The sequence below is a fragment of the Panicum virgatum genome, chromosome 7K (genome assembly GCF_016808335.1).
Source record: "Panicum virgatum strain AP13 chromosome 7K, P.virgatum_v5, whole genome shotgun sequence".
Lineage (NCBI taxonomy): Eukaryota > Viridiplantae > Streptophyta > Magnoliopsida > Poales > Poaceae > Panicum > Panicum virgatum.
The window spans coordinates 46,992,819-47,020,393 of record NC_053142.1 but is presented as its reverse complement, the minus strand read 5'-3'; the positions used below and the strand labels follow the sequence as shown (position 1 = coordinate 47,020,393).

General features: G+C 45.7%; 4 protein-coding genes and 1 non-coding gene across 6 annotated transcripts; 2 read left to right on the top strand and 3 right to left on the bottom strand.

Annotated features, from left to right (window-relative positions):
* Positions 1–3,705: 3,705 nt before the first annotated feature.
* LOC120641740 lies at positions 3,706–5,151 on the bottom strand. Its single transcript, XM_039917964.1, has 2 exons — positions 4,888–5,151; positions 3,706–4,032 (listed from the first exon to the last, which is right to left on the bottom strand). Exons 1-2 carry the CDS (start codon positions 5,072–5,074, stop codon positions 3,881–3,883), a joined length of 339 nt encoding a protein of 112 aa, XP_039773898.1. The 5' UTR covers positions 5,075–5,151; the 3' UTR covers positions 3,706–3,880.
* A 3,734-nt stretch (positions 5,152–8,885) lies between these two features.
* LOC120641739 (protein ECERIFERUM 26-like) lies at positions 8,886–12,628 on the bottom strand. Its single transcript, XM_039917963.1, has 2 exons — positions 12,058–12,628; positions 8,886–9,929 (listed from the first exon to the last, which is right to left on the bottom strand). Exons 1-2 carry the CDS (start codon positions 12,538–12,540, stop codon positions 9,105–9,107), a joined length of 1,308 nt encoding a protein of 435 aa, XP_039773897.1. The 5' UTR covers positions 12,541–12,628; the 3' UTR covers positions 8,886–9,104.
* Positions 12,629–16,616: 3,988 nt separating this feature from the next.
* Positions 16,617–16,689, top strand: TRNAA-CGC. The gene has a single exon. It is a non-coding gene; the product is annotated as a tRNA-Ala (tRNA).
* Positions 16,663–19,981, top strand: LOC120641738 (26S proteasome non-ATPase regulatory subunit 8 homolog A-like). The gene is made up of 6 exons (XM_039917962.1): positions 16,663–16,928; positions 17,487–17,565; positions 18,150–18,252; positions 18,965–19,228; positions 19,315–19,426; positions 19,541–19,981. Exons 1-6 carry the CDS (start codon positions 16,737–16,739, stop codon positions 19,676–19,678), a joined length of 888 nt encoding a protein of 295 aa, XP_039773896.1. The 5' UTR covers positions 16,663–16,736; the 3' UTR covers positions 19,679–19,981.
* Positions 19,982–20,238: 257 nt separating this feature from the next.
* Positions 20,239–26,172, bottom strand: LOC120641737 (serine/threonine-protein kinase CTR1-like). Of its 2 annotated transcripts, XM_039917960.1 has the most exons (15): positions 25,578–26,170; positions 24,587–24,885; positions 24,031–24,175; positions 23,808–23,923; positions 23,404–23,612; positions 23,035–23,319; positions 22,919–22,959; positions 22,743–22,811; positions 22,554–22,654; positions 22,382–22,466; positions 22,199–22,297; positions 22,046–22,114; positions 21,829–21,960; positions 21,547–21,641; positions 20,239–20,757 (listed from the first exon to the last, which is right to left on the bottom strand). In XM_039917960.1, the coding sequence occupies exons 1-15, from the start codon at positions 26,037–26,039 to the stop codon at positions 20,676–20,678; spliced, it is 2,289 nt and encodes a 762-aa protein (XP_039773894.1). In that variant the 5' UTR covers positions 26,040–26,170; the 3' UTR covers positions 20,239–20,675. The 2 variants fall into 2 exon arrangements, 1 of the variants encoding a protein (XP_039773894.1); XR_005662376.1 differs by lacking the exon at positions 20,239–20,757 and having other exon boundaries at positions 22,046–22,091; positions 25,578–26,172.
* Between the last annotated feature and the right edge of the window lie 1,403 nt (positions 26,173–27,575).

The window sequence follows — 27,575 nt, the reverse complement described above, 5'->3', positions numbered from 1 at the left end:
TCCGCCCTGAGCCGGCGGCGCTGCAGGCAAGGGGGAGCTGGCGGCTACTGCAGAGAAGGAGGCGCAGGGGGTGGAGGCACGTGTGGTGACTTATGGCCACGTTGGATCCGACGTGGCGGTCCATGTAGGCAGTCAACGCTGGTTAGAGGTGTTTTGCACCTCAAGTGACACACTTGAATAGATTGTGGACCTAAAAATGCATTTTCGAAGTTCATGGACCTAAACAGAACATGTCGACTAGTTTAAGGACCCCAGTGCATTTTACTCATTTTTAATTATTTGATTTGAATGTCATAGAGTATGTTATAAGCCCCCTCCGTCCTCTCGTCCTCTCCGCCAGACTTTGCCCAGGCCAAACGATTCTTCAACAAAGTAATAACCCTAGTTGTAGGTTCTGGGTGATTGAAGTAGTGTCGAATGAGGTACCGCTCCTGGTGTTCGATGAAAGCATTAATAGTTTTTATTATTTTTCAAATATTGGGGTAAGAATTGAATATATGAATGGAGTTTAATGTGCCGAAGTGGTGGTTATATAAGTTTTTTAATTATTTGATTTGAAAGTCACAGAGTATGTTGTAAGAAGATAATAGAATGGAATAAATATAATACAATATTGTTGTATTACTAGGTGCAATATCGAAGAAATGAAATCGCTAAAAAAGCCATACAAAGTGATAGCGCAAAAACTATACGCCCCGAGGATGGAGGGGCGGCACGCTGAGAAGAGGGGCTTCTGGTGACAACCCCCACCCCCCTCCTTCTGCGGCCTCGTGCTCTCATGGCCAGCCACTGTCGGTGTTTAACCGCCAAGCCTACCACGGGTGTCCCCAATGTAGTTGATTGTAGGTAAGGAGTTGCCGAGATCTGGAACTCGAAGGTAAACACAAGGACACAAGACACAAATTTAGACAGGTTCGGGCCACCAGAATGAATAGCGTAATACCAACGTCGTGTGTGGTGGTTTGGTATATTGCGCCCTGTGTTGGTATGTTTGGCTCTGTTGAGCTTATGCCGATCTAGTTACCGCGCCCTCCTTTACGTAGTAGTCCTAGTAGGATTACAGAGGAGTCTTAGTAGTAGTCCGATTTCTTCCTTGTTTACTTAAATCTATGCGGTATGCACAGTCCTGTGGGCTCGGGTCAGACAAGCCCCCGAGCTCTTTGTAGCCGAGTCCTAGAGGCGTTGAGTACTTCTGAAAGCATCTTCGAATGCTTAGAGTGTTCAGTTGAGTACCTTCGAGCTTCCCATCGAGTGCTTCGAGTAGTCTTCCGAGTACTTTTTGGTTGCGTCGAGGCTATGAGGTGCTCAAGCCCCGAATCATCTTCTTTTATATGGTATGCGATGAACTCACGCTTCATATGGAGTTGCTCCTGAGCCTTAGGTTGAATCATATAATCAGACTGAGGGTCAAATCAGTCTATTTTCTGGTCCTTGTCTTTCAAGAATTCAAAAAATAAACCGTCGATGACACATATCCAGCAGCCCCCCGAGCCTTGAACCCAAATTCCAAGATTTGGAATTAAGGATCCAAATGTCGTGGCTCACGGTATGGAATTTTTCTTGCCTTCAGTCTTCATGTGAAGCAGCATCGAGTAGTTTTGCAGAGTCCAGCCCCTGAGCTTGGGAGCTAGGAGAGCCGTAGAAATCACGCTGAGTTTTTTGTGCCGACGAAGTGATAACCAAGTAAGGCAACTCTCAGGAGCATACCTTACCCAGCTGCCAGGTCCGATATCCTATAAGACAAATATAGAAATATGTTGTAAAATAATATACATGATATCGAGTCGGGTGCGAATCCCAGCATCGCCAAATGCATGAAAAAGATCGAGAGAAAATCCCAGCATTCAAGAATGCATGTAAAAAACCTTTTGTCTTGCTTTTGCTAGGTCATGTAATTTCTCCGAGCAGTCAGCCTATTACGTTTACGCACCTGATCCTTGATAGTCGTAGCCTATAGCGCAGGAATGTGGCCGCATGCATGCGTAGAAACATAGACGTACAAAAGAGTCTAGATTTCACAACTTAAGACGTGTGCTCCTCAAGTACTTTAGCAACCGTTGAGAGGAGGCAACGAAAACAGAAAACAAGTTGGCAAGGCGACAAATAAGAAGTGTGGCGCGCATAAAGCAATCGACGAGAGTGCGGGTTGTGAACGAAATAGTCGGCAAAAGTGCAGGTTGCACATAAAGCAGTCGATCATGGTATAGCCCCGAGCATAACTTTGATCGAGAGGCGTACCAAAAAAAAAAGCAGTAGTCCGGTTTTGTAGACAAGAGGCGTCGCTTTGTTTTTGTGAAGTCGGACTCGCCATGTAGCTGGCCAATTAGTCAGACCGAGTTGTCAAAGTAGTCGCAGTTGTGTGGAGGTCGTTCGTTGCTGTGTGCAGATCTTGGAGAGTAGCACGCGTACACCTTCGTGTACAATTAACTAGCATTTTGAAATCTTCATGGTAGGCATCCCATGTACGTGTAGCGATCCCTTGCTAATTTGAATTTTCAGCCGTATCGGACAAGGTCACAAGAACTCTACTCCATCCTGAGGTTGCAGCCCTTTCTTTATTAGACGAGGAAGGCACGAGTCGCCTCCACTTCTACTCGGGTTCCGAGTCCAACCAGCGTAATGATAGGCGGCTGTTTCGATTTCAAAACGGAAAGGATTCAAGGCTTGTTCCGCCCTCGCAAACGGAGCTGTACGATAGGCGGATGTTGGGCAGAGGCGCAGAGCCCGTATTGTCGTTCGATGCCCTTTTCCGGCCTGGTGAGTTGGATCTTGTCGAGATCCTCAATGTGAATCGGATAATGTTGATGAAGAGGTCCTTCAAACTCGTCCAATGATCGCGACGATCACTCCTATCTGGCGCCAGCCGTGTTTAGCCGCTAAACCTACCACTGGTGTCCTCAAAGTAGTTGATTGTAGACAGTGAGTCGCCGAGATCTGAATCTTGAAAGTAAATGTAAGGACACAAGACATAAATTAGTCAGATTCGGGCCGCCACTCTGTTGAGCTTATGCCGATCTAATTACCTGTCCTTCTTTATATAGTTCAGGAGTAGGATACTAGTCGGTTTACAAAATTGTCCTCCTTTATATAGTTCAGGGGTAGGATACTAGTCGGTTTACAAGATTTCGCTGCTCTGTACGCTTCCAAATGATGGATTCCCGGATTTTGAGAATCCAGCTCAAAATCCATTTGAGAGAATCTGCCCGTTTGGAGGCCTGTCATATTCTACGTCGATTCTGGATTTCAAATCCTGGGGTCTCCAAACGTGGATTTTGAATTTCAAATCTAAGGGTCTCCAAACAGGATCAGCTGCTCTCATCAGATATAACTGAGAATAAGATGATAAAATGTTAAAAAACTGAATACCAGAAACTATATGATCCGAACCACAATCTAGCGCCTGAATGTCCTTGCACAAGAATAAGATCCACCTCCCAGTCAATCTGCATCGCTATCGTCCCATCGTATGGCTAAGCATCTCGGTGGGCACATGCCTATGCCTTGCACAAGAATATATGAATTCTCGAAAATATATGAACTGTATTCAAACATGAAGGACAACGGTGGACATTAGAATCACAGGAGCATCTTCACAAAAACACCAGCAGGCTAGACATTCAGCTTTCGTCAAGGAGCAACACCCTTCTCCATTGCAACATACAACAAACCTCACCATCAACTCAAAACAGAGCACAAAAACCCATGTGAGATCAAACACGATCTAGGTAATTTCATTGATTGGAATTCATAGCCAAGGTATACTCATTTCAACATATAAGTAGCCACCCAAGGATGGATGGTTAGCAAGCATTTTAGGTGCCCGTACAAGCGTTGTTCAAACTGACAACAGAACTGAATGGTTGACAAGATTTCTACATGTCTACTTCTTAAAAGAAAACTTTCCCTTCTTTCTAGCTTTTCTCTTGTCTTTCTTGATCTTCAAATGAAGTTGTACCTTCTTCTTGCTAATGCTGCCAAGTGGCTTCAACAAAGATTTCGACTTGTCATTTGCTCCATCAGACATCTCCACATCTGTATTAAGGAAGAGAGAGTAAGCACATCAGCTAAGAACAAAACCAGGAGCAAATGAAACTACAGAAGAAGAAACAACTGGATGTACCAGGGATAAGTAAGCACATCAGCTAAGGAAGAACAAAACCAGGAGCAAGTGAAACTACAGAAGAAGAAACAACTGGATGTACCAGGGATAATAAAATTTACTAGAAGTCTCATGGATCTTAGTTGAGTTCATGCAAAATGTCATAGAAACAACTAGTTAGGCTACCTCCTTTCCGCATTCGTGCTGTGGTCCCAAGATTTCTATATAGTTCCGAGATTTTCAAATGTATTGCAATTTCTGTTTTCTTCTCACAACGTCCACTCCAGGTAGTAATACTAACTAACAAGGCAATAAAATGACGCACATTCCACCAGTAAACATGTGACACCTTAGGCATAGTATTTAACAACCTCAAATTGATGTAGAGACATACAGTAATGATGTTACTGGTAAGAGAACTTCGAAGTAAGGAGGCTACTGGTAACATAGTCATAGTTTCAAAGCCTCTCCAATCAACAATTCTGCAAATTTCCTGTCTGGAGCTGCGATTTTTAGGAGAACGGAAGCTAGAAGGGAAGAGCATTCCCCCACCGGATTCATTGCGTCGGAGTAATACAGATTGCCACTCAGAAGGATGGTTTACAAATCAACAGTAGGTTGGCAATAATTTCTGCAAATCCCAGTGGGCGACTCTATTCGAGTTGTATAAGCATACAGTATTCTGAAGTCCTAGCAGACAAGGCGTATAGAAATTTCGCTTTTCCCGATGAAGTAAAAAACGTAGCAATCCACGCCTGGTAAACCAGATAAGTTATAGAGGGACACACCCATGGCCGAGGCCGAGTTGCCAGCACCCTGGGACGGCGGGCCGCGAACCGGAAGCGGGGGAGCTTCAAGGGCGGCAGCCTGCGCGGCGAGCTTGGCGGCCTCCTTCTTGTCGTAGAAGGGCTCCGCGATCTCCCGCCGCAGCGTCCGCAGCCGCTTCTCCCGCTTGGATCGCAGCGACTTCGCCATCTCTCCCGCCGCCGCGACAGAGCGAGGCTAGGGTTTGGGACAAGGCGAAGCGAAGGAAGGGGCGCAGGAAGCTGGCCTTGCTTGGATTTTGTAGTAGCAAGGGCCAAAGGGGCTGGAGTCTGAACTTGGGCCGGGCTTAGATTTCAATGATATGGGCTGGTTTATGTGTTTTTATAACATGGGTTGGGCTTTATGTGGGAATTGATTATGTCAAATTAGACCCACGCGTCAAATTTGCGGTTTACATTACCAACAATTTACATTTATTACTTGGAACGCCTGGATAAGGCACCAAATTTGGGCTGTAGGAGTGCACCAGTTGTCAGTAACCAGTATCAGTGATTCAGTGTGGCAGTTTGCAGATGGTCACAGCATCGGTGTTGTTTGTTTGTAGGGACTTTTTTTAAGTTAGTGTCAAAAAAAAAACTCGGTCGGGTAGGGAAAGACCGCCCCATCGGTATTAAGCTAAGAAAAAGCCTCGGCTTCCCCGACCGAAAAAATCCCCGAACCCCAGCCCCGCCCACACTGGAAACCGGAACCCCTAGGAATTGCCTGGGCCATACACGATCCTTAGGCCGACCTGGGCCAGCTCTTAACCAGTGCTTTGGCACACGGGATCGGCGAGAGGATTTTTTTAACCACAGCCTGAAATTCGCTCCCACGGGGATTCGAACTCAAGACCTGTGGAGTGCCGCTCGAGTGTCTTAACCACTAGGCTAAGCACCCTTTGGCTTTTTAAGTCACTGTCACATCAAAGAAAATCTTATTATTTTGGAGTATCAAATAAAATTTGTTTATAATTTTTTTTGACAGCTGAGTGCTAATTCGCGATACGAATCTAATGAGCTTAATTAATCCATAATTTGCTACGGTGATACTACAGTAACCATTCGCTGATCATAGATTAATATATCTCATTATATTCATCTCGCAGTTTAGCCCTAGGGTTTTGCAGTTAGTTTTATAATTAACCTTTATTTAATACTTTTAAATACTAAAATTCTTTTTGATGTGACATAGACTAAAGTTTAACCCCTGAAACCAAACAACCCATAGTCGATCAGCGTGTGTCCATCATTTCCATGTCAGATTACAGTCGGCCAGGATAGCGCATTACTGCAAAAACTTTTGATTCAGCAGGTGAAAACTGGATAATTAAGGCCTTGTTCCGTTTTTACAGTTTAAACTATAAGTCCTGTCGCATCGCATGTTTACATATTAATTAGGAGTACTAAACATTGACTTATTACAAAACTAATTTTATAAGTCATGATTTAATCACGAGACAAATCTATTAAATCTAATTAGTTCATAATTTAGTCACTAATTGCTACAGTAATCATTTACTTATCACACATCTAGAGCCCTGATAGCAACTTATGCAATTAGTTTTACTAGTATGTCAACCCGTGCTCCCGCAGAGCTAGTTAAAAATATATCTAATAATTATTTGTTTTACGCTCTCTTCAGCTAATTATTAAATATTCTAATCTAGTATGGTAAAGATCATATTTATTATTTTGTAATTGTAATAAATGTGATAGGTTTAGTTACTAATAAATTATCTCGCTCTGCATCACCCATCCAATATGTTTGATATATATTTAATTGAACATTTTGTTTGAGCTACATGAACAATAAAAAAATTAGTATTTTTATCTCTTCTCTTATACATGAATATACTAGAAAGGCTGGCGCGGCGTTGCCGTGCCATTAACTGTAGACTAGTGATTGTTACAAAGGTTATTGATGTTTTTACAAAATTTTAGACTACATGTTCTTTTTTAGAAATTTTAGGGTTTGTTCAGTAAAAATGCAGGGACTATGGGTTGATTTTCAAAAAGCTAGGGGACTTTTTGGCAAAATTTTGGACTGCAGGTTGATTTGTAAAAAGCTCAGTGTCTTTTTCATAAAAATATACGGGCTGCGGGTTGATTTCTGTAATCTTGAGGGACTTTTCTGTAAAATTTAGACTATAGGTTATTTTGTAGAAATTTTAGGGTTTGTTTAGTAAAAATGCAGGGACTATGGGTTGATTTTCACAAAGTTAGGGGAGTTTTTGGCAAAATTTTGGGCTGCGGGTTGATTTGTAAAAAGTTCAGGGTTTTTTCATAAAAATATACAGACTGCGGATTAATTTCTAAAAAGTTGAAGGACTTTTTTATAAAATTTACATGCGATCCGACGGTCTAGATCTCTTTGCTGGCCGATCGGACGGCCCTTGTTTTTTTATGATGTGGCTCGATGGGGGCCAAAAATCACCCCCCATTTAGATCTTTAGAAGATGGGGACACACACTGTGATTATTATTTTTGTTTAAATAATAACATAAATAATATAAATAATGTATTAATAATGATAGAAATAGTAATTTAGAATTTTATATTGATGCGCTTTAAGATTTTATTGTGATAATATAATTTTGATTCAAATTTTAAATTTATTTTAACTTTTTATTATGTTATCATTGGATAATATATATAAAAATTTAGAGGGTTATTTGATATTATTTTGTAATGGCATAAGTAGTTAATTTACATGAAGATTAGGTGGTTACTTTAGATTACTTTTTATAATGGCAGAGGTGGGTAATTTAGATATGTGTTTAGGGGGTTACTTTTGTCTATTATCATAATGACAAAGGTGGGTAATTTATTAAAAAAGATAGCAGATCCAATGGCTAGTCTATTATCATAGTGGCAAAGGTGGGTAATTTATTAAAACGATAACAGATCAAATGACTAATATGATTAGAGTTGCCGAATTGATGGCCGGGTGTTACTGATTTTTGTGAGAATTTGTAGGATTTTTCTATTTTTTTAGATTGTCCACCAAGATCCTAGGTGGCTTCACCTATATGCTTCAAAAAAAACCTCCAATTAATAATAGTAAGATATTAAATTGGTATCTGAATATTTAAATTGGCATCCGAATATTCGATGTCACAGCAACTTAAAAACCAAATGAGGTCTAAGGACATTGCTGTCGATGGGTTATATTTTTTTTGCGAGGTGTTGATGGGTTATATGGTGGAAGTAAAATCACCATGTAAGCAATTCAAGTAATGATTCTGAAAATCTCCTGCTGAAGTAACAAACTATTTTCAGTGAAACACAGTCTATTTGCCAAAGGTAACACGAAATGACTCCGAAAACCTTAACTGGCTGGCCTACATCCAAGCAAGCAAAGAGCCTGTGACACTCAGGGTTAAACTATCCGACCGCTAACCGGTAACCGCCGGCCTCCGGTTCCGGTATACCGGTCCGGTTTGGCCGGTTACCGGTCCGAACCGGACAAATTCAAATTTGAATTTAAACTTCCCAGTTCAACCGGTTTGTACCGGTATACCGGCCGGTTAGACTGGTATACCGTCCGGTTTGTCCGGTAACCGGCCGGTTTGACTGGTAACCGGTCAAATTCAATTTTTTCTTTTTTGGTTTAAATTCAAATGCCTGCAAAGTATACTAAATAAATGTTTGTATAACATATTTTAGTCTAAATGAACCCTCCAACCCTCTTTTGTACTAATTTATATTGTATTTGTATATTTTTGTATGCACGCTTTTTTTTGTTTAACTTCAAATCCCCGCAAACTATACTAAACGAACAAATTTTTGAGAAAATTTGACATCATTAGATTTGTCGCATCTTGAAGTATTTTTAGAAATTTTTTGAGAATTTTTCATTTTTTGAATTTAAATTTAAATTTTGAATTTGGACCGGTTTCATACCGGACCAAACCGGACCGGTTACCGACGGTTTGGGGAACCCTGGTGACACTCAGATGGGGAACCCACTCAAGAATTCAAGATCTTGCTGTCTCAACTCTCAAACTATTATTTTTCAAAGTTTCCTGTGTAAATCTTGGTACATTCTGCATAAGCTATTCGAGCAAATTATTAGGGAGCATCATCCAGTACAGAACACTTCTCAAATCGATTGCAGAAACTAAGCTCACCAAACCGTAACAGTAACGTAGCCATCACCACACTAGAGCTTTCAGACGGACGCCGCGGCGCGGTGCTCGCGTTCAGGCGGCGGCCGGCAGCGCGCTCCCGAGCGCGGCGCGGAAGCTCTCGATCTCGTCCCTGGGCAGCACCGCGGTGACAAGCCGGCCACGCCCGTCGGCGTCGGGCTGCACCAGCACCGCGCCCTCCTCGCCGACGCCGTCCATGCCGTACTCCACGTGGACCGGGCGCAGCCCCTTGATCTCCAGCCCGTACACGTCTACCTGCTCCATGTCCACGAGCGTCAGGTGGGCGCCGCCGTACACGAGCACGTCCCCCGGGAACGCCGCCACCGCGGCGGTCTCGTCGACCACGCCCTTGGCCAGCAGCGCCGCCAGCTCAGCCACGTCCGTCTTCGCCGGCGACGAGCCCGACGCCTCCACGTACCCGATTTTCATCTCGTTCGCCAGGGCCCTGCCGCTCCGGGCGGCCGCGTCGGTCCTGACCACGGTCACGGTGTCCACGCTGCGCCTGATCTTGGCCACCGTCTGCCACAGCAGCGCGGCGACGAGCTCGAAGGTGCCCGCATGGCGCCCCTGCTGCTGGAGCTTCTTCAGGGTTGCCTCCGTAACGTGGAAGGAGTAGCACGCCATGTCGCGGCCCGGGGGGACCAGCCAGTGGTCCTCGATGGGCCCGACCTGCTTGACGGAGCGCGGCGCGGCGGCGGCGCCAGCTGGAGAGTGGCCCTGCAGCGGCTTGTTCTCCGGGGTGAGGACGGTGGCTTCCGGCTTCTTGCCGCTCAGGATCTGCGCCCACTTGTTGAAGCAGGTGGCGGCCGAGAATACGTCGCCGATGAGGTGCGCCCAGCTGAAGCCGAGCGCCAGCCCGCCGCATTTGAAGTTTGTGATCTGCGAGCCAAGCAACCATTGTTACTCCATTTACAGTTTACTAGTACTGTATTTGTGATCTGCCAGCCAAGCAACAGAACAATCTGTAGAACAGAGTCATCAGTAAGCTGCTGAAATTTACAGAAAATGATTCCTAACAAAGAGGTTGCACTTGTGAACAGAAAAGCAAGTGAGATGATCATGCAAAGCAGCGGGCCTGCATCATTAGGCCGATCATAATGCGCCACCGCCCGGACGGTGATCAACTTCATAAGCATTATCCCGTTTGCACATAAGTTAAATTCTTAAATGATCATTATCCATTATGCAGGCTGTCTTGCGCTGGTCCATTCATTTGGGTTTGCTGTCGAGTGCAGCGAAAACTTTCACTGATGGAAGTACAGGAGGAACGATCAACCTCATCAGACTCTCGTTATTTCAATCGGTGGCCTTCCACAATTTTGTTACTATGGATCAATGATAACTGGGATTGATGAGTAATACTGTAATAGTGGTAATACGATAAATGAGTACTGACTACTCAGCAGGTCTGCTACAGGAATAAAGTCTGCCTGACAAGTTCACTGATCTTTGCTTCAGCAGAGCTAGACAAGGTGCAGTTAATGGCCCTGTTTGGTAAACCATCACATCAAGTTTACACAAAAAGACGAACGTCCGCATGGAGTACTAAATGAAGTCTATTTGCAAAACCTTTTTAGGGATGAGTGTAACTTTCCGAGACGAATCTAATAACAGTAATTAATCGATGATTTGCTACAGTGATGCTACAGTAACCATCCTCGAATCACGCGGTCAAAGGCCTCATTAGATTCGTCTCGCGATTTACACGGGGGGTTGTGGATGTGGTTTTGTAATTAGACTTCATTTGATACTCTAAATTAACAGTCAAAGCGTGCTACAGTAATTCCACGCAAAAAACCAAACACGGCCAATAGTACTACTGATCTAAGCCCGGTTTAGTTTCCACCCCATAAAAAAAGTCACATCGAATATCGACGCATGCATGAAGTACTAAATGAAGTTTATTTATGAAACTTTTTGTATGGATGGACTGTAAATCGCGAGACGAATCTAATGAGCCTACTTAATCTATGATTTGCAACAGTGATGCTACAGTAACCATTCGTTAATTATTAATTAATCATGGATTAATCAGCATCATTAGATTCGTCTTGCGATTTACAACCCATCTGTGAAAAAAAATTATAAATAGACTTCATTTAGTACTCCAAATTGGTAAGATTCCATCGCAAAAAATTTTTTTTGCGTTCGAACTAAACACGACCCTACTCTTACCACCTCCTGAGCACTAGACTAGTAGTACCAGGTGCGGGGCAAAGGTGAACTTGAATGATTTGCTGAATTTCAGGTGTACGATATCAGATAATCAGAAGCAGCGTTACTATTTGTACTTTTCATGTGTACAAAGATCATCTTCTCAAGTCCTTTGATTATTATGGATCAAGAACGAGTTCGACGGATCATAGAACTCTTCTCTCCTACTCTCTTATTATATTCACATTTCGTTTATGACAGTTTGGCGCTTAATCAGAAAGAATCCGTGATGAAGAAACGCCCTGACTTAAGGTTGCCGCCGCCGCCGCCTATCGGAACCCATGAACGCCCTGGGCAAGCGGCCGTTTCAACCAGCCGCCGCGCAGCAATTACTACTCATGCGGCTCCGATCCGGCGATCTCACGGTACCGCACGCCTGCCCATCCATGGAACGGAAAGGGTTCCCAGGTTTTGCCAATCGGCACGAACCGGCATGATCTGCTCCTAGATTGTAATGTGACCTGATTAAGCTTAATGACCAATCTTGTGTTAAAAAAAAGCATAATGACCAATCTTTTTTCCTCGCAAAAAAAAAAGAATGCATGATGTGGGGTTGCAGTCGCCAGGCAGTGACCAGCTAGGTATAATGTTGGATGGTTAGCAGGTACGGCCGCACCCAATTAAAAGCTTGCTCTACTGCAAGCAACCATACTGAAAGCTACGCCTACGTACAATAAACAGGTCTTGCCATGCCAAAAAAAAAATCGACCAAATCTCCAGTTCCGACAGTAGCCTTCCCCCACACTCCCTAGTCCCTACGAGCTACAGTACCACGTGGTGAAGAGCTGCGTACCTGGACGTAGAGCAGCGGCGAGAAAAAGAGCTCCGGGCCGAGCACCTTGTCGTAGCAGAGCTGCCGGACGCGGTCGGGCGCGTCGTCGCGGAGCCAGTCGGCCATGTCGCGGTCGCACTTGGCCTCCACGATGCGCACCCCGCAGTCGTTGCACTTGATGTAGGGGCGGCGCGCGGCGGCCTCGGGCTGGCCCCCCGCCGGCGCCGGCGCCCCCTCCTCGGCGCGGCGGACGCGGCCGGCGACGGGGAAGTAGTCGTCGAGCCACGGGAACATGGGGTCCTTGAGCACCTTGGTGGTGAGGCCGCGCGCCACGTCGCCGGGCGGGTAGTAGTAGGCCCCGCGGAGGTAGTGCAGCTTGAAGGCGAGGTCGGCGTCCGCCAGCGCGTAGTCCACCTCCCCCGTCACCGAGCTCGGCACCACCGTGGACAGCCGGTGCCCGTGCACGGCCCCCGGCGCCACCTCCTCCTCCTGCTCGAACACCATGTCGCCGGCGGCCGGGGGTTGCCGTTACCAGGGGTCGGGTCGGGTCTCTCTCTGGGAGCGGGCTGGCTGGCTGGCGACGGTGCACGGCCGTGGGCGGATATATAGCGAGGGGCCGGGCGGGACTCGGAAGCGGCGGTTGGGGGCGGTGGGGCACAGCCGCACAGGTGTCGGTTTTAAATTCGGGAGCGAGTTGGTTGGGAGCTGAGCACCGAACGGCGCGCGGATGGGTGGGAAGGCCGCAAGGGTGACGTCGAGACGCGACGCGACGCGGGAGCGAGAAGCGACGGCTGCTCGGCTTGCCTGACCGCCGCAGCAGTTGGGGACTTGTGATGGAGACTTTGCCGGGGTCTCGGCAGGGCAGGGAGCAAGACGATCGCCTTCGCCGTGCCGGGAGGGTACGACACGGCGGGTTTGTTCACGGTTAGCTCAGGGTGAGTACAGTAGCGGGCAGGTCCGCTGGAGACTGCGGTGTGCCGCGCTGGGAGCGTGTTAATTCGCCGTCTCCGGCATGCCATTTTCTTTCCTCTTTGGCGCCAACAGTGTGCTTACATTGGCACTGTTTGTCTTGTCGGGAACACTGCGCTTTATCCATTATTTGTAGCCCGGCCCACCGAGAGGCCCGTTTGGCTCATTGGTCAGGAACTCGGGGTGATTCTGCAGCGTGCAACCGTGTGTAGTGTTGGAATATAATTGAATTGTCCAGTATATATAGTTTTATACGCACAAAGTAAAGTGCGCAACAAAGTGTAGATAGTTTTATACCCAAAGTGCGCGCCAGTAAGAGCTACCGGTCCACTCTCCTAAAAGTCCAGTACTGTAAAAAAAAAAGAGGGAACAAGCTGAAGGCCATAAGTTCGGTGGAATCGTATTCAAAATAGTGAATGGATTGGTAGCTGAGATCCGCCGCGAGCCAACTACTGGATCGGGAGGAGGGGCAGGTTGGCGAGGAAGATTTGTACTGGGCCTACTACTCGTACGCTGGTGGGATCGGAGGCCATGAAAAACTTGTCTGTCGTGGTCGCCCTGGCCATGAACACAATGGATGCACGGGACCTCTGCATCTATGACCATCACCGAACACCCCCCCCCCCTCCTCCCCCTCACACTGAACACATCGATTTACCTCGAGCTGATGATCAGGTTATCAGGTAACATTTTCAGTCAGTTTGCTTCTCCGGCAGATCCGCCGCGACAATCCGCATGCATTGCCCTGGATCGGATCTAGCAGGGTCCGGCAGCCGGTGGTCCGGCGAGGGAATGACGCCGGGGATCGGAGGACCTGCTGCCTGCGCCGCCATAACTAGGGCCAGAAAAAAACCGGTGCGCGCGCGTGCCACTCTCGGAGCAGGCCTCCGCCTCACCATTCATTCATGCCGCCGGGCTGCTGGTCCTTGGGAGATCGCTGTAAAGTTTGGAAGGCCGTCGCTTTTGCTCGCGAGCAGGTCATCGATCGAGCGAGTACCATCAGGTGACGTGAAACGCCGGATATGGTGGGTTCACCGCCCTCCTCTCCGCGAGAGGAGAGATTGCCGTATCTATCCATCCGTCGATCCATGCAACCATGATGATTATCTAGCGGCGCTACCAAGACCCTCAAGTACGACGAGAGCGTACTGGCTATTACATTATGCTGGCAAGAACTGAATAACGTTGAACCGTCCACAACCAATTAGAGTATAAAATATAGGTTAATTAGAAAACCAACAGCCTAAGTGGATATTAATTTACAAAACAAAACTATTAAATCTAATCAATCCATTATTAGCATATGCTTACTCGTATAGCCCGCGCACTTGCGCGGCTAGTATTGAAAATTCAAAAAATTCCATGTCGTTGTATTCTTACTTAAAGGTTATACTATTTTTTTTACCATACATCATCCTATTCATTATCATAAATTATGTCTTATTGTTGATTAAAACAATTCAATAATGATCTACCTATAATAACAATATGATTTGTTGAGCTTTAATAATATTATGAAGATAATTATTCTTATTTTTATTTTATTTTGATAGATTGTTGTTAGCTTTAGTTTTTATTAATAGTATATATTTGTAACTGATACATAGCTAAATGATATTTTATATTTAAATTTTCATAATGGCATTGGTGGGTGATTTTTAATTAGGCACAGGGGTATTTTAGGCTATTTTTTATCGTAATGGCAGTGGTGTGTAATTTTTATTTTTTTATTTTTCTCTAATTAACATGAGAATTTCTAGGCATGATACATAGCTAAATGATATTTTATATTTAATTTTTCATAATGGCATTGGTGGGTGATTTTTAATTAGGCATAAGGGTATTTTAGAGTAATTTTTATCGTAATAGCAGTGGTGGGTAATTTTTATTTTTCTCCGATTAACGTGGTAATTTTTAGACCTTGAGAGCGAACATAGAGGCTCCGTTTGTTGGCCAAATAATAAGATAATAGATAGGTTCGTCTCGCGAATTAACCTCTATTTATGCAATTAATTCTTTAATTACTAATATATACTCAACACCCCAAATCGATATCCAAACATCGGCGGTGACTGAACCATAGTTTAGTCACCACGCTCACACCACGCAGTCTTCAGTCAGTCCAGCACACAACCACCACCACTAGTAGTGTAAAAATTTGCGTGCGTCGCATTCATGCACTTTTTACTCTTTTTCATATCATGGAAACCGATGGCATTGGCATCCTGCTGCAGGCTGCTATTGGTAACTGGTAGGCATCACATCAGCTCATGTGATGCGCTGGTGAGTAGTGAATCGCGATCGATCCAGCCAGCTAGGCAGCATCCAACTTGTCTGACTCCGCGACACAATTCAATTCGCGTCGGCGTCACCGTCACCGGTTTGATCAGCAACTGCTGGTACGCCGGAGCGGGTGGAAGGCTGGTGCGACCACCGGAACGCCATCGGAGCCTCAGGAACCACGCTCCAAACGCACAAGAGGGGCATGAGTACGCGACGGACGGATCAACGGAATCGTCGTCGACGTCGCGCGCGCGACTGTGCAACTGATGATCAGGGGCGTTGGGAGTTGGGGACGCTGACCCGCCCGACCGCGCGGGCCGGCCATCGATGAGGCCATCCACAGGCGCCTCGACGGTGACCGGCCGCCAGCTTCGATCTGAAAAGCACGGTGGCGACGCCCGGGTTGATCGGATCGGAGTAGGACGACTGGTTGGGGCGCAGCTGGTTGCCGTACGTACGCCTCCTTTTTGTTCATTCAGAGCTCGGGCTTCAGGCCCCCATCGTCCCACTCCCGCCCATACGCCTGCGGCCTGCTATTGCTGCCATCCACAAGTACAGCCTACAGGTCAGTCCGCGGATAGCGATGCATCTCAGACACGAAAAACGTGAGCTGAGAACACAACACAGGACGTGCACGCACCAGATAATGAACTGCGGGCATGGGGAGTCAGGATTAGGAGTTCTTTTCCGGAGGCATGCGTGGTTCAGCGGTTGGCGCCCAGCCATTCGAGGGTTCAGGTTACTTCAGGCCACATTAAAAATGACTGCTGGATCTTCCTCCTGGATGCTCCATGGGCCATGGCAGTTTTGAATCTTTGATGGCTGGAAACTTTACTTTACAGCTACAGGAACAGGAGAGGAGAGGATAAGAGTCGCTGTCGAGTGACTCTGAACCCCAGCGTGTAACGGCACGGTACGCGCCAGTTGCAGTTGCAGTGGGAACGAAAGCTACCACTACTAGTAGTGGTGTAATGGGCTAATGGCTAGTGGTGGTTGAGAGTTGTGTACTTGTGTAGCTAGTGACAACTGCAGAGCGGTTGGGGGGGGGGGGGAGCCTCACCGCGAGCGCGTCAGTTTCAGTCATGGATCTCGGCTTGTGGATGGCTAGGCCCGTTACGCGCACGCATTGCTAGCGCCGGTCATGCAACGTCTGCGTGCTTTCACGGGCAGTAGTCGATCGTAGGCTTGTTGGAGGACAGGCGGCGCATGGTGGGTCTTCTCAACCCAAGAATCTCACGGCACCGAAGAAACTCCTGTCATGTGGAATTGTTGGTAAACACAGTTCATAAGGCTTAAAATAAGCATCTTATGTGATCTGAAGCATCGAAGGGGGTGTAGCTCATATGGTAGAGCGCTCGCTTCGCATGCGAGAGGCACGGGGTTCGATTCCCCGCACCTCCAAGCTTTCGTATTTTTTTCATCTCCTTGGCATCAATTGCTTTCGCTCGATGTTCAGAGATCGCCTTCCGGGTAAGAAAACGTATTCCTCGCGCGCACTGTTCAGTCCGCCTCTTCCGCGGCGCGCCTCGCAATCCATGGATTCCGAGCTGGAGGAGGCGGTCTGCAAACTCGCGTGGCTCCACTTCGCGTGCGCGAGGGACGACCTCGACTCCGGCGCCGCCCTGCTCGCCGAGCTCAAGGTACATTTCGGCGATCCGGCTCGACTTGCTCCCATTCTTTCTTACCTGGGGTGTTAGCTAGTTTTTTTAACCGAATCTTGTGAAGCCGCGATCTTCGTACAGTGTATTGGACCCTAGAGGATTTTTAGATGTTGCTTGGAGATTCTACCGTGTCCGATCTGTAGAGCTGAAGATGATCCTTCAGATTGCTCTGTGCGCCCTTTTCCATCTGGGTTTCATCAGGACTAGGGGTTATTACGAGATGGCTGGATCCAGATGTGTTTTCTATAGGTCTCCGAAATCCACTGTTGAACTGCTGTCTAGGGTTTACTAGTTTGAATTGTAAGTTTTTGTCTTCTGAGAAAAGTGGGGTTATGGAGTACTGGTTTGAATTGTACATTTGTTTCTTCTGAGAAAAGGGGGTTTAAGATTTCACTAGTTTGAATTGAGGACTGTGTCATCTATGAAAAGGTGGTTAATTTGTACAGCAGTATCAAGTGCAGGACTTTTGCAGAGCTTCACTTAAATTTGTGGTTCATTGCCAGGCGATAAGCTGATGATACCCTTGCTTGATTTCAGGTGCTCCTCACAAGGTTACCTAGCTTGCCACCATTATTTGAGAAGACGCCTAAAGCAGTAGAAGAGCTGAAAATTGCAAGTAATATTTTGAGCACTTGGTTCTGGAGACATAATAGTCTGGCCTGTAGTCCTGTGAACTTTGTGTAATAGTATGCATCGTACTTTTTTCATTGGCAATCTAGGCAGGATTTGCCTTGGAACCAATTTAAAGCTGCACCTCAGTACCTCACGCATGGCGTTAAATATTGTGTGCACAGATTGTTCCAACATGAAAAATTTGTTGTGTAATTAAAAGAAATTTGTGGCATAATGTTTGGTAAAATTTCATTTTCATGCTTCATTGGTTGTGGAGTACAAGACCTTGCACTGAAGATAACTTTCTTATAGTGTGTTGCTCTTCCATGTATATTAATTGTAGGAAGAATTGATACATTAATTCTGAGACATGATCATTCATTCATTCTCCAATGTGTCCTTTTGCAAGTATTTTACGTAAGCAGTATAAGTTTTATATTTTTATGTGGCTACCTGTGTGCAAGTGTTTAGTAAAGCCATACAGAACTTTATCTATAATGAAATATACTATTTGCTTTGGAAATGTGTAGTAAACCATAGGAATACAGTTTGCGCTTGTTAGGTGTGACTGGTTTTTAAATTTTACAGGGGCTATCTACGAGAATGCTGTTATCTTGAGCTTGAAAATTAAAGACCGGGAGGCATTTGAGAGAAGCTTGTGCCAGCTAAAAGAATTTTACATCAATACATGGTTTGTCTCTCCTACAACTATTGACTTCATGATCCATCCTTGTCAAGCATATTAAATACATATTGGTGCTATATTCTTCAGCTGTCACTTCAATATATGAACCATTCTGAGTTTGGATGCTGGGAATACACTTCAATATATAATCATTTCCAAACATAAAGATACCATCTATTGTATTCTTGTATGTTATCTCCAGTATGTATTTCTTGTTATTTAGCTCGCGGGTGCACATAAGTAGATTTATTTACTTAAGTTTTGACTCATTTTGCACGTCTAGATTTTCTATGCAAATATCCCTCTCAAATACCGCAACACTGCTAATAAGCAATTAACAGGGGCAGTTGTTGTAAAGATGCATGAAGAACGAAAGTACATCTACATGGAAACCAAGCCAACGTTCTAAAACAACATCTGTTTGAACTGGAGAGTTTGTTAACCATCTGCCATAGGTTTCAATCCGTATCATTGTCAGAGGAACACACCCTTTATGCAAATAAATTATGCAAATAAATTGTGCAAAGCCTGAAAGCTATGTATCCACACACAGTATGAGTTCTTGCCAGGGGTACAAATTTCATTTGTCCTCACCTTGGAACTAAAAGACGCAATTAAACATTTCCTCACAGATCCTTTATTTTTGGAGAACTGTACTTCTGGGCTTATGGTTGTGAAGTGGTGATGTATTACTCTTACTTTGTTGTCGTTCATGCAGCGGTATAATTGCTCCATCACCAGATGAGTACCCATTTCTGGGCCTTAATCTTCTCAGGCTGTTGGCCGAGAACAGAATTGCTGAATTCCATACTGAGCTGGAACTTCTGCCCCTGGAAGCTTTAAGTCATCCTTGTATCAAGTATGCAGTGGAGCTTGAGCAATCCTTTATGGAAGGTGCCTATAACCGATTAATCAATGCTCACCAAGCTGTACCACATGAGACATATGTTTACCTTATGGACCTTCTTGCTGAAACTATTCGGTATGAGTTGATTTGCATAGTCGTTTCCCTTACCCGGTTTCTGTTGTGAAGTCCCTTATTGTGCTCCCTGTGTGTTTCTTTTGAAGAGATGAAGTAGCCGAATGCAGCGTTGAGGCTTATGACTACTTGCCAATCAGTGTTGCAAAGAAAATGCTAATGTTTACATCAGATCAAGAACTTCTCGAGTACATATCAGAGGTACCTTTTATTTTATATTCAGACATGATTGATTGAGGCATGGTGAGGGACAAAACTGTAACCATCATTGCTTGGTCTACTGCCTACTGGTCATAACATTCATTTTTATGGCAGGAACAACCAGAATGGGAAATCAAGGATTATTCAGTCCATTTTGACATGGCAAAACCCAAATCTCACATGGACTTGTCATCGTTCAAGCTGATCAGGCAAGCTCTTAGCTATGCGCGGGAGCTGGAGCACGTTGTGTAGCTTGCAATGCAAAGTTGACTCCGGATGTAGGCAGCCAAATGCAGTTGTCTAATGGTAAAAGTGCAATGTTTAGTGGTTAGGCGCATCATATTAAAAAAAAGGATGCTAGGTGGATCTTTTGTTGATTTGTTCCATTTTGTTGTTTGAGGCGTGAAACTACAGTAGTTTAAAATGGCCCTGAGGAGTGGGGAGTGCTCCGTAGTTTCAGAACTTTGCGATGTGTTCGTGTCAGTTCAACATACTGTGACACCTACAGTATATTTGTCCTGTGAGCTATGACCATTCGCAATTTTGATGCCGAAATGTTAGTGGTGAAATGACCTCTCTGAGAAATTCCTTGGGCTGCGCTTCACTGAGATCCTGTTCACAATCTGCCCTTCTGCCGTAAAGCACGCACGAAGGAGTGACCAGATGTTGGTGGAACGTATGCTGCGCCTGCGCGTGCCCTGTGCCACTGCTACAACAAGCAGCTGCAGCAGCATTACATGTACATGATCAGCTTGCCAAATGACATTGGTGCTGCAGAATCAATGCAGAACTGTTTCAGTTTCACCCAGATGTTTCCTGGAAACTTTTGTGTGAGACCTGTATAGAAACTCTAAGCATATCCTGTGAGCTATTCTATTTGGCATCAAAAATGTTTTTCCTGTCCCCTAAAGCAACATACTCTTCAGTCCTATTGCACAACCAATACAATCATTCAGAACATTCAGGGATAGCAGATATTCAGACCACCCTCCCAACCTGAGGCCTGCGGAACTTCTGTTAGCACTAGAATCGCTGTACAAAGGCTACCCCAGTGCGACATGGGATGGTGGGAGAGCATAAGCACCGATTTTTATTGGTTTGCCATGAGGTGAGGAAAAAGAGTGACCTATCGAACTCGAGGCAGCATTGCACTTGTGCTGCTTCAGCTATCATCTCATTGACAGAGGCTGAAGAGGAACGCAAAACAGAGGTGGAGACAAATGGCAACCAAGACAGCTTGCAAGGGTCCTCATGAGCCTCCAAGAAGAGCTTTGAGTGACTTCTTCAGCGTATCCACAATGCTTGAAAATGAAGGCCGCTGCCTTGGATCACTGAAGAAAGAAAGCAAAATGAGATGATCTTCGTGTTCTGAACAAAAAAAAAACCTTCAACAAGCACAAATTTCCGGTTCAAAAGAAAAAAACAAGCACAAATTTGGTTTTACACTTTGAGAAGGGAAAAGTCCAATTTTCACCCTCGAACTATCGTAAAAATCTGATTTTCAACCTTCAACTACGAAACCGGACAACATAGGCCATTCAACTGTCAAGACCGGGCAAATTTGGCCTTTGGAGTGGTTTTGAAGGTGGTTTTGCATTTTTCAAAAAAATTAAATAAATCTAATTAGATCTAAAAAATCAAAACTAATTCACTTTAAATCAGAAAAATATGAAACTAGTACCAAAAATTTTCTAAAAATGTAACCTATCTATTATTGCTCCATTTGAATTTTATTTATTAAAAATAATAGGCATAACTGTAAGCAATCAAATATTATGAACATAAAATATTAGATCTGAATAGCTCACAAGTCATGTGACAATAGATAGGTTACATTTTTAGAAAAAAATTTATACCCATTTCATAATTTTTTGACTTAAAATGAATTACTTATAAATTTTTTAGTATAAAATTGAATATTTTTAATTCTCACAAAATGGAAAAACACCTTCAAAACCACCCTAGGGGCCAAATTTGTTCGGTTTTGACAGTTGGATGGCCTATGTTGTCCGGATTTGTAGTTAAATGTTGAAAATCAGACTTTTGCGATAGTTGGAGGGTGTAAACCGGACTTTTCCCCTTTGAGAATAAGCTTCTGGCTATTAATAGGAAAGGCTTACTCATCCCAGCAGGATTCCACAAGAGCAGCAAGTTCTGGACTGGTATCTTTAGGAATTGGAAGCCTTCTGTTCTGAAATGCAACGGCTCCCACTACCTGCAAATGGTACCATAATGAATCAGAAACAAGAGCAATTTTCTGCACCAGGAGAAATGTCATTTCAACTCCCCAATCGTTGAACTCGTTGGATCAGTCGAGGAAGAAGAGTGAGATGTGAGCGAAGAAAAAGCCAAGCAAAAACGTATGCGCGTATAGATCTACAGACCAAGAGATGGAACGTTACCTGCGCAGGACCTAGGCCACTCCACGGTTGCTGCATTGTCAGGAGCTCCCACAAGATCACACCGAAGCTGTAAACATCACACTTCTCGTTGGATGGCTCGCCGCGGAGAAATTCTGGTGCCATCCATTCTGGCTGCAGTGCAAAAACACTCGAACGGTAAGAAACCAGTAAATTTAGTGTGAGGTTGGCTGTTTGAGCATAGAAATATGAAACTTACTGTTCCAGCAACTGATTTGGATGATATGAAGGTGTTCGCCTTAAATCTGGACAAGCCAAAGTCACCTACCTGAAGTTGTATCAAGGAAAGTAAAGAAACAAAAGTAGAACATTGGATCTGGATCATCCTAATCTATCTGGGAGGTGGACTAACCTTCACGGACCAGTTCTTGTCTACCAGCATGTTTGGTGTCTTCAGATCCCAATGCACAATAGGGGGATTCAGGCAGTGAAGATAGTTGATGCCTTTTGCCTGCATTGCACATACAGCACGTAGAGAGATCAGTGACATTTCAGGAGTTTGTCGTGTGTAGAAGGAACACGATGTGATACGTACAACGTCTAGCGCCATCCGCAAACGGCGCTTTAGGTCCAGCATTTCTCCATTAGCGGCCTTGTTGATGAGGCGGAAGAGGCTCCCTCTGTTTACACCAACAGGGTTCATATTTACTCAAGGATGTCCAAATTTTCGGAACAAGTCTGACAAACGAAATTGGTGGAAAATTTACCTGGGCAAATACTCTGTCACTATTGACAAATGCGGGCATTTTGTCACCGCACCCATGAACAATACCACATTCGGATGGCGGACTCGTTTCATAATAGCAATCTGGAAGCCATATGGGTACGGTCAGATTTTGATTTTTATTTAGACGTGAAAAGTTGGAAGTTTGATGCCAATAAAAATGTAAACTGACCTCTCTGAGGAATTCTTTCAGCTGAGCTTCGCCAACATCCTGATCCGTAAGCACCTTTACTGCAACATCCTGCATAACCCAATCTACAATCTTAAATTTATGATCTTCAAGGGACGCCTAACTCAGTGCAAAAGTAAATAAAAAATAGGTTTCACAAGGATGTTTGAGGTACTTACTGAACCGTGCCAGTCTGCGCGATACACCGTACCGAAAGAACCTGCATTGTACCCCAAAAGTCATCAAATTCAGAGCACACAGTAAGCCAGTAGAAATCCTAAAGTTAAAGAAGTACCGGCGCCTACGCGTTCCTTGAGCTCGAGCTCCTCCCAGGATATCTCAAGCCAATCTGCAGCAAAAGACGGCTCAATGCTCAAGCATTTCGGAAGTGTGGCACCTGGGATGTCCTCCTTGCTGCCATTCTCAGGACTTATGTCCACTGCCTTCAATTGCACCGACACGTCTAACATTGATATGCCATTGCAGTTTCCATTCTGCGTGATCGGACCGCATTTCGGCAGCAAGCCTTCTTTGCTAGCTACCTGAACAGAGTTCCCCTCCACGACACTACACCTAGCAACTATAAGTAGTATTGGATTATTGGCCAGCAGTATGGATGAATTGTCTGAATATTTTGAGTTGCTCGTGATAGTGGGTTGCGTACCTGAATACTGGGAATTTGCTATTATCATGTTGCGACGCTCATCCGCTATCTTTTGATTCCAGGCAGTGACCGGTGTAGTGTAGTTCCCTGAGCCTACTGTACACGAAGTCTTGAAAGGTGAAGGCACTTTGGAGAGCAACTGGCCGTTGATGGATGAATCTGGGCAGCTGATGCTTCCCGGCTCAACTACAAGGTCCACCACGTATTCTCTGAAGCCACAAGCACAATTACTAAAGAGATTGAGCCAATGCACAACATAAAAACGTACAAATAACGAGCTCAATAGCTCATTGGCATACACCAACATCAGATTGTAGCAAGGCATTGAAATGCTCAGAGTTCATTAGAAGAGAAGTTACAGATATATGTAAACAACATGACAAAGAGCAGGAACAAGTACAGACCTCACATATCTCCTCTCACTGTCGATTTTGACAAGGCAAGATGATCGGTGAGGTGCAGAGCAGTACTTGCAACCTTGCGCAATCCGGCATGGGAGGCCGATGAAATCTGCGAGTTCCTGAACATTTCCGGAGAAGCAGATGGCACTCTGAGCAAGCTTAACAGAAAGCACAGCACAAGTTGCACTATGGCTGGCTGGTGCTGCGTCTGACCGATGGTACCTACCTTGAAAAGGATGGCCCGGTGCCGGCAGAACCCGATGGACAAGCCGCCAATGGGGACGACGATGCACTTCTGCCGCTTCCTCAGCTGCTTGCTCACCGCCTTCCACCGCATGTACAGGTCTCCGTCCTCGGACCGCAGGGCACCCCTTCATCACATGGAAAAGGGAGAAAAGAAACACGAGAGAGAGAGAGAGAGAGAGAGAGAGAGAGAGAGAGAGAGAGAGAGAGAGAGAGAGAGAGAGAGAGAGAGAGAGAGAGAGAGCGTCACATGAAGGTGGTGCACGTCAAAACTGTTGCATTCACGTGCTCGGATCCGCTGGTGACCACCAGCTGGGTTCGTTCACGGAACATGAGGGAACTGCGAGCCTAATTATCAGTCTAGCGATCGATCCAGCAGGCATCGATCTACTAGCACACAGCTGCCTGGTGCACGGCGCACGAGCGTGGCATGTACGCCGCTGCTGGTATTTATCAGCTCTACTTTTTTTGAAGTGAAGCAAAGGATCGGAGCACGGGCGACACACCCATGCACGCAGTAGCAGTGTGTGCTTGCTCACCCCATGTGGTCGGAGACGAGGACGGCGAGGTGGCGGACGAGGTCGAGCGTGACGCCGAGCGCGCGGACGAGGTCGAGCGCGCGGCGCTCGAGGTCGAGGAGCACCGAGTCGGCGCCCTTGTCGACGAGCACCACCTCCAGCGAGGACTCGGTGGCGTCCACTGCGCGCAGCGCCGCCAGCGACGGCAGCCGGCGGCCCTCCTCCGCGGCGTTGCACATGGCCCACAGGTGCGGGTCGATGCCCATGATGTTGTAGAACCCGTGCGCTATCTTGTCGCCCCACGACAGGCACCCGTTCACCTGCAGGGCGCGCGAGAACCCCATTTCTGTCAGCTTCCTGATGGATCAGGTCTGCTACCAGTAATCAATGCAATAGGCGCAGTTGCAAGCGTGAGATAGTCGTCGTCGGTCGTCACTGACTGAACACTACGACTCATCAGCTTGCTCCAACTTGCAATAAAAGAGTAGGTGCATGCGGCGGCGCATCGAAATAAAAATTTCAAGGGATCGGAGGAGAGACTGATCTGCATCATTTGCAATCAGTAATGTGCTTGTTCTGTGGCTATGCGCGGGAATATAATACCAGCCCACCAGCTCCAAACGACTGACTACTGCATCATTGATCAGCATGGAGATACGGCGGCCACTAAGTAACCACTACTCCTAAACCACTTGTTAACCCAGTAAATGCAGTAAGCGCAAAGCATGAGCCTAGTAAACACAAAATTTCAAGGGAGACCAGAACAGAAACAAAATTTCAGCAAACTAAGCCTTCAAATCAATTAGCAACCGCTAATCCACCCCGTGAAATTTGTACGATTCCATCAAAACAGTAACCAAGAATTTCGTTGTGTCAGAGAAGCAAGAATAGCAGGAGTTCAAAAGCTTTGTGCAGGAGTATGCGTTTCAATCTCTACACGCATTGCACCACCATATGATGTGTTGTACCATGCCCGTACGACCGAGACTGTATGATGCACGCACGTACGTACCCATAGCCGGTAGGAGACGGCCTCCGGATCATCCGCACCGTCGCCGGCATCCCCGGGGCCGCAGCCGAGGAGGAGCTCGGGCAGGGCGGGGTTGCCGGCGAGGAAGGCCTGGGAGGTGAGGCGGATGGCGAGGGAGAGCTGGAGGTAGTACCCCTCCCTGGCGCGGCGGACCCACGTGTCCCTCCCGCCTGCTTCTTCGGTGGCGGTCAGCCGGGCGGAGCCCGGCGCCGTGGCGGTGGAGGAGGCGGTGAAGGCGCTCCCAGCGCTCCACTCCGCGGACGCCGGGGCCGCGGGAGCGTCCGCGACGGATGAGGCTGCTGCTGCGGCGGCGGCGGCGGACTGGAGCAGCGCGTAGTCCGCGGCGAGGAGCGGTAGCCGCGAGTCGTCCGCGGCGAGGTGGAACGCGGCGGCGGGAGGCGGCTGAGGCAACGTCGGGTTAAGGGCTCGGCGGCGGTGCGGCATGGCCGGAGGAGCGCTGACGCATGGAGATGGTGGCCGGTTGCCTATTGCCCAATCAGGATTGGAGAATGGAGAGAGACTGAGTGAGAGAGGGAGGAGGCGAGGCGAGAAAGGTGGGCGCTGCTGCTGCGGCCGGGGGTGGGCTGTGTGAAAGGAGTTGAAAAAGCGGAGGGGGCGCGACATGGAGGTGGGTTGCAACTTGCATGTAGGTCCTTTTTCGTTGCGTATTTTCCTATTGAGTTTTTTTTATTTTGTCTATCCGTGATTGTCATCCTCTTCTCTTATGCTCCCTTTTAGTCGCTTTGAATAACGCAGTGGTGTATACCACCAGTCTACGTTTGTGTATTGACTGAGTTGAAGCTCTAAAGTGTATTGCGGCTGTATACTTTAAAACAATAAAGTATTGGATATACATAAATTAATAAATCTTTGATTGGTTAGTGATTGAATCCACAACATCTAGTCAGTTTGTATTACGCTCTTGGAAATTTAACATCTATTATCTTATTATTTGGCCAACAAATGGAAAATAGAAATTCTCATGTTAATTGAAAAAAATAGAAAAATAAAAATTACCCACTACTGCCATTACGATAAAAATTAGTCTAAAGTACCCTTATGCCTAATTAAAAATCACCCATCAATGCCATTATAAAAAAATAAATATAAAATATCATCTAGCTATGTATCAATTACAAATATATACTATTAATAAAAACTAAAGCTAACAACAATCAATCAAAATAAAATGAAAATAAGAATAATTATTTGCATAATATTACTAATGCTCAACAAATTAAATTGTTAGTATAGGTAGATCATAGTCGAATTGTTTTAATCAACAATAAGATATAATTTACGATAATAAACAGGATGATGTATGGTAAAAAAAATAATATAACTTTTAAATAAGGATACAATGATATGCAAATTTTTGAATTTTCAATACTAGCCGCATAAATGCGCGGGCATACGTCTAGTTATTTATAATCCAAGCAGTGTTATCGTATTTTATTATGCATCATAACTATATGGTTTATCTAGATCATGTAGTCAAAGGAATCCTAGTTTAACAAATATATGATAATGATAATACTAATAATAATTGTAGTCAGGAGGGAGTTTACCAAAATCATATTTAAGTTTAGATTTATATATAGTCTATACCCGTGTTCGAATGATGATTTATTAAAGATTAAATCGCAAGCAAATATGATATACAGGTAAATATTATTTTAGCTCATCGAACAAAATATGGATTGATAATTTTTTTGAACTACGATAGGCTATTATAGACAAGCGGAAAAAAACAAAAAAAAACCTGCATAAATAAAGCCCTAGATCAACATAGCCCACTCACACAAGGGCATGCACGCGAAAAGGCGCCACAACCCAAATCGGCAACACCACGAGGGCGCGCGAGCAAAAAGCCGAACCGCCTCCCCATCCCGTCCCAGCACCCAGCACCCCGGTGCACGTGTGCGGGAGCCCGTGCGGAGCCGCCGCGTGTGCCGGCGCGGGACACCCGTCGCCCGCCGG

Coding starts and splice junctions, on each gene's coding strand:
- LOC120641740 (XM_039917964.1), bottom strand. CDS start 5,074: ATGGCGAAGTCGCTGCGATCCAAGCGGGAGAAGCGGCTGCGGACGCTG. Junction 4,033..4,887: donor CAACTCGGCCTCGGCCATGG/GTGTGTCCCTCT, acceptor TCCTTAATACAG/ATGTGGAGATGTCTGATGGA.
- LOC120641739 (XM_039917963.1), bottom strand. CDS start 12,540: ATGGTGTTCGAGCAGGAGGAGGAGGTGGCGCCGGGGGCCGTGCACGGG. Junction 9,930..12,057: donor CGCCGCTGCTCTACGTCCAG/GTACGCAGCTCT, acceptor CTTGGCTCGCAG/ATCACAAACTTCAAATGCGG.
- LOC120641738 (XM_039917962.1), top strand. CDS start 16,737: ATGTTCAGAGATCGCCTTCCGGGTAAGAAAACGTATTCCTCGCGCGCA. Junction 18,253..18,964: donor GAATTTTACATCAATACATG/GTTTGTCTCTCC, acceptor TCGTTCATGCAG/CGGTATAATTGCTCCATCAC. Junction 19,229..19,314: donor CTTCTTGCTGAAACTATTCG/GTATGAGTTGAT, acceptor TTTCTTTTGAAG/AGATGAAGTAGCCGAATGCA.
- LOC120641737 (XM_039917960.1), bottom strand. CDS start 26,039: ATGCCGCACCGCCGCCGAGCCCTTAACCCGACGTTGCCTCAGCCGCCT. Junction 24,176..24,586: donor CTCGTCTCCGACCACATGGG/GTGAGCAAGCAC, acceptor CATGTGATGAAG/GGGTGCCCTGCGGTCCGAGG. Junction 20,758..21,546: donor GTGGAATCCTGCTGGGATGA/GTAAGCCTTTCC, acceptor TTCTTTCTTCAG/TGATCCAAGGCAGCGGCCTT.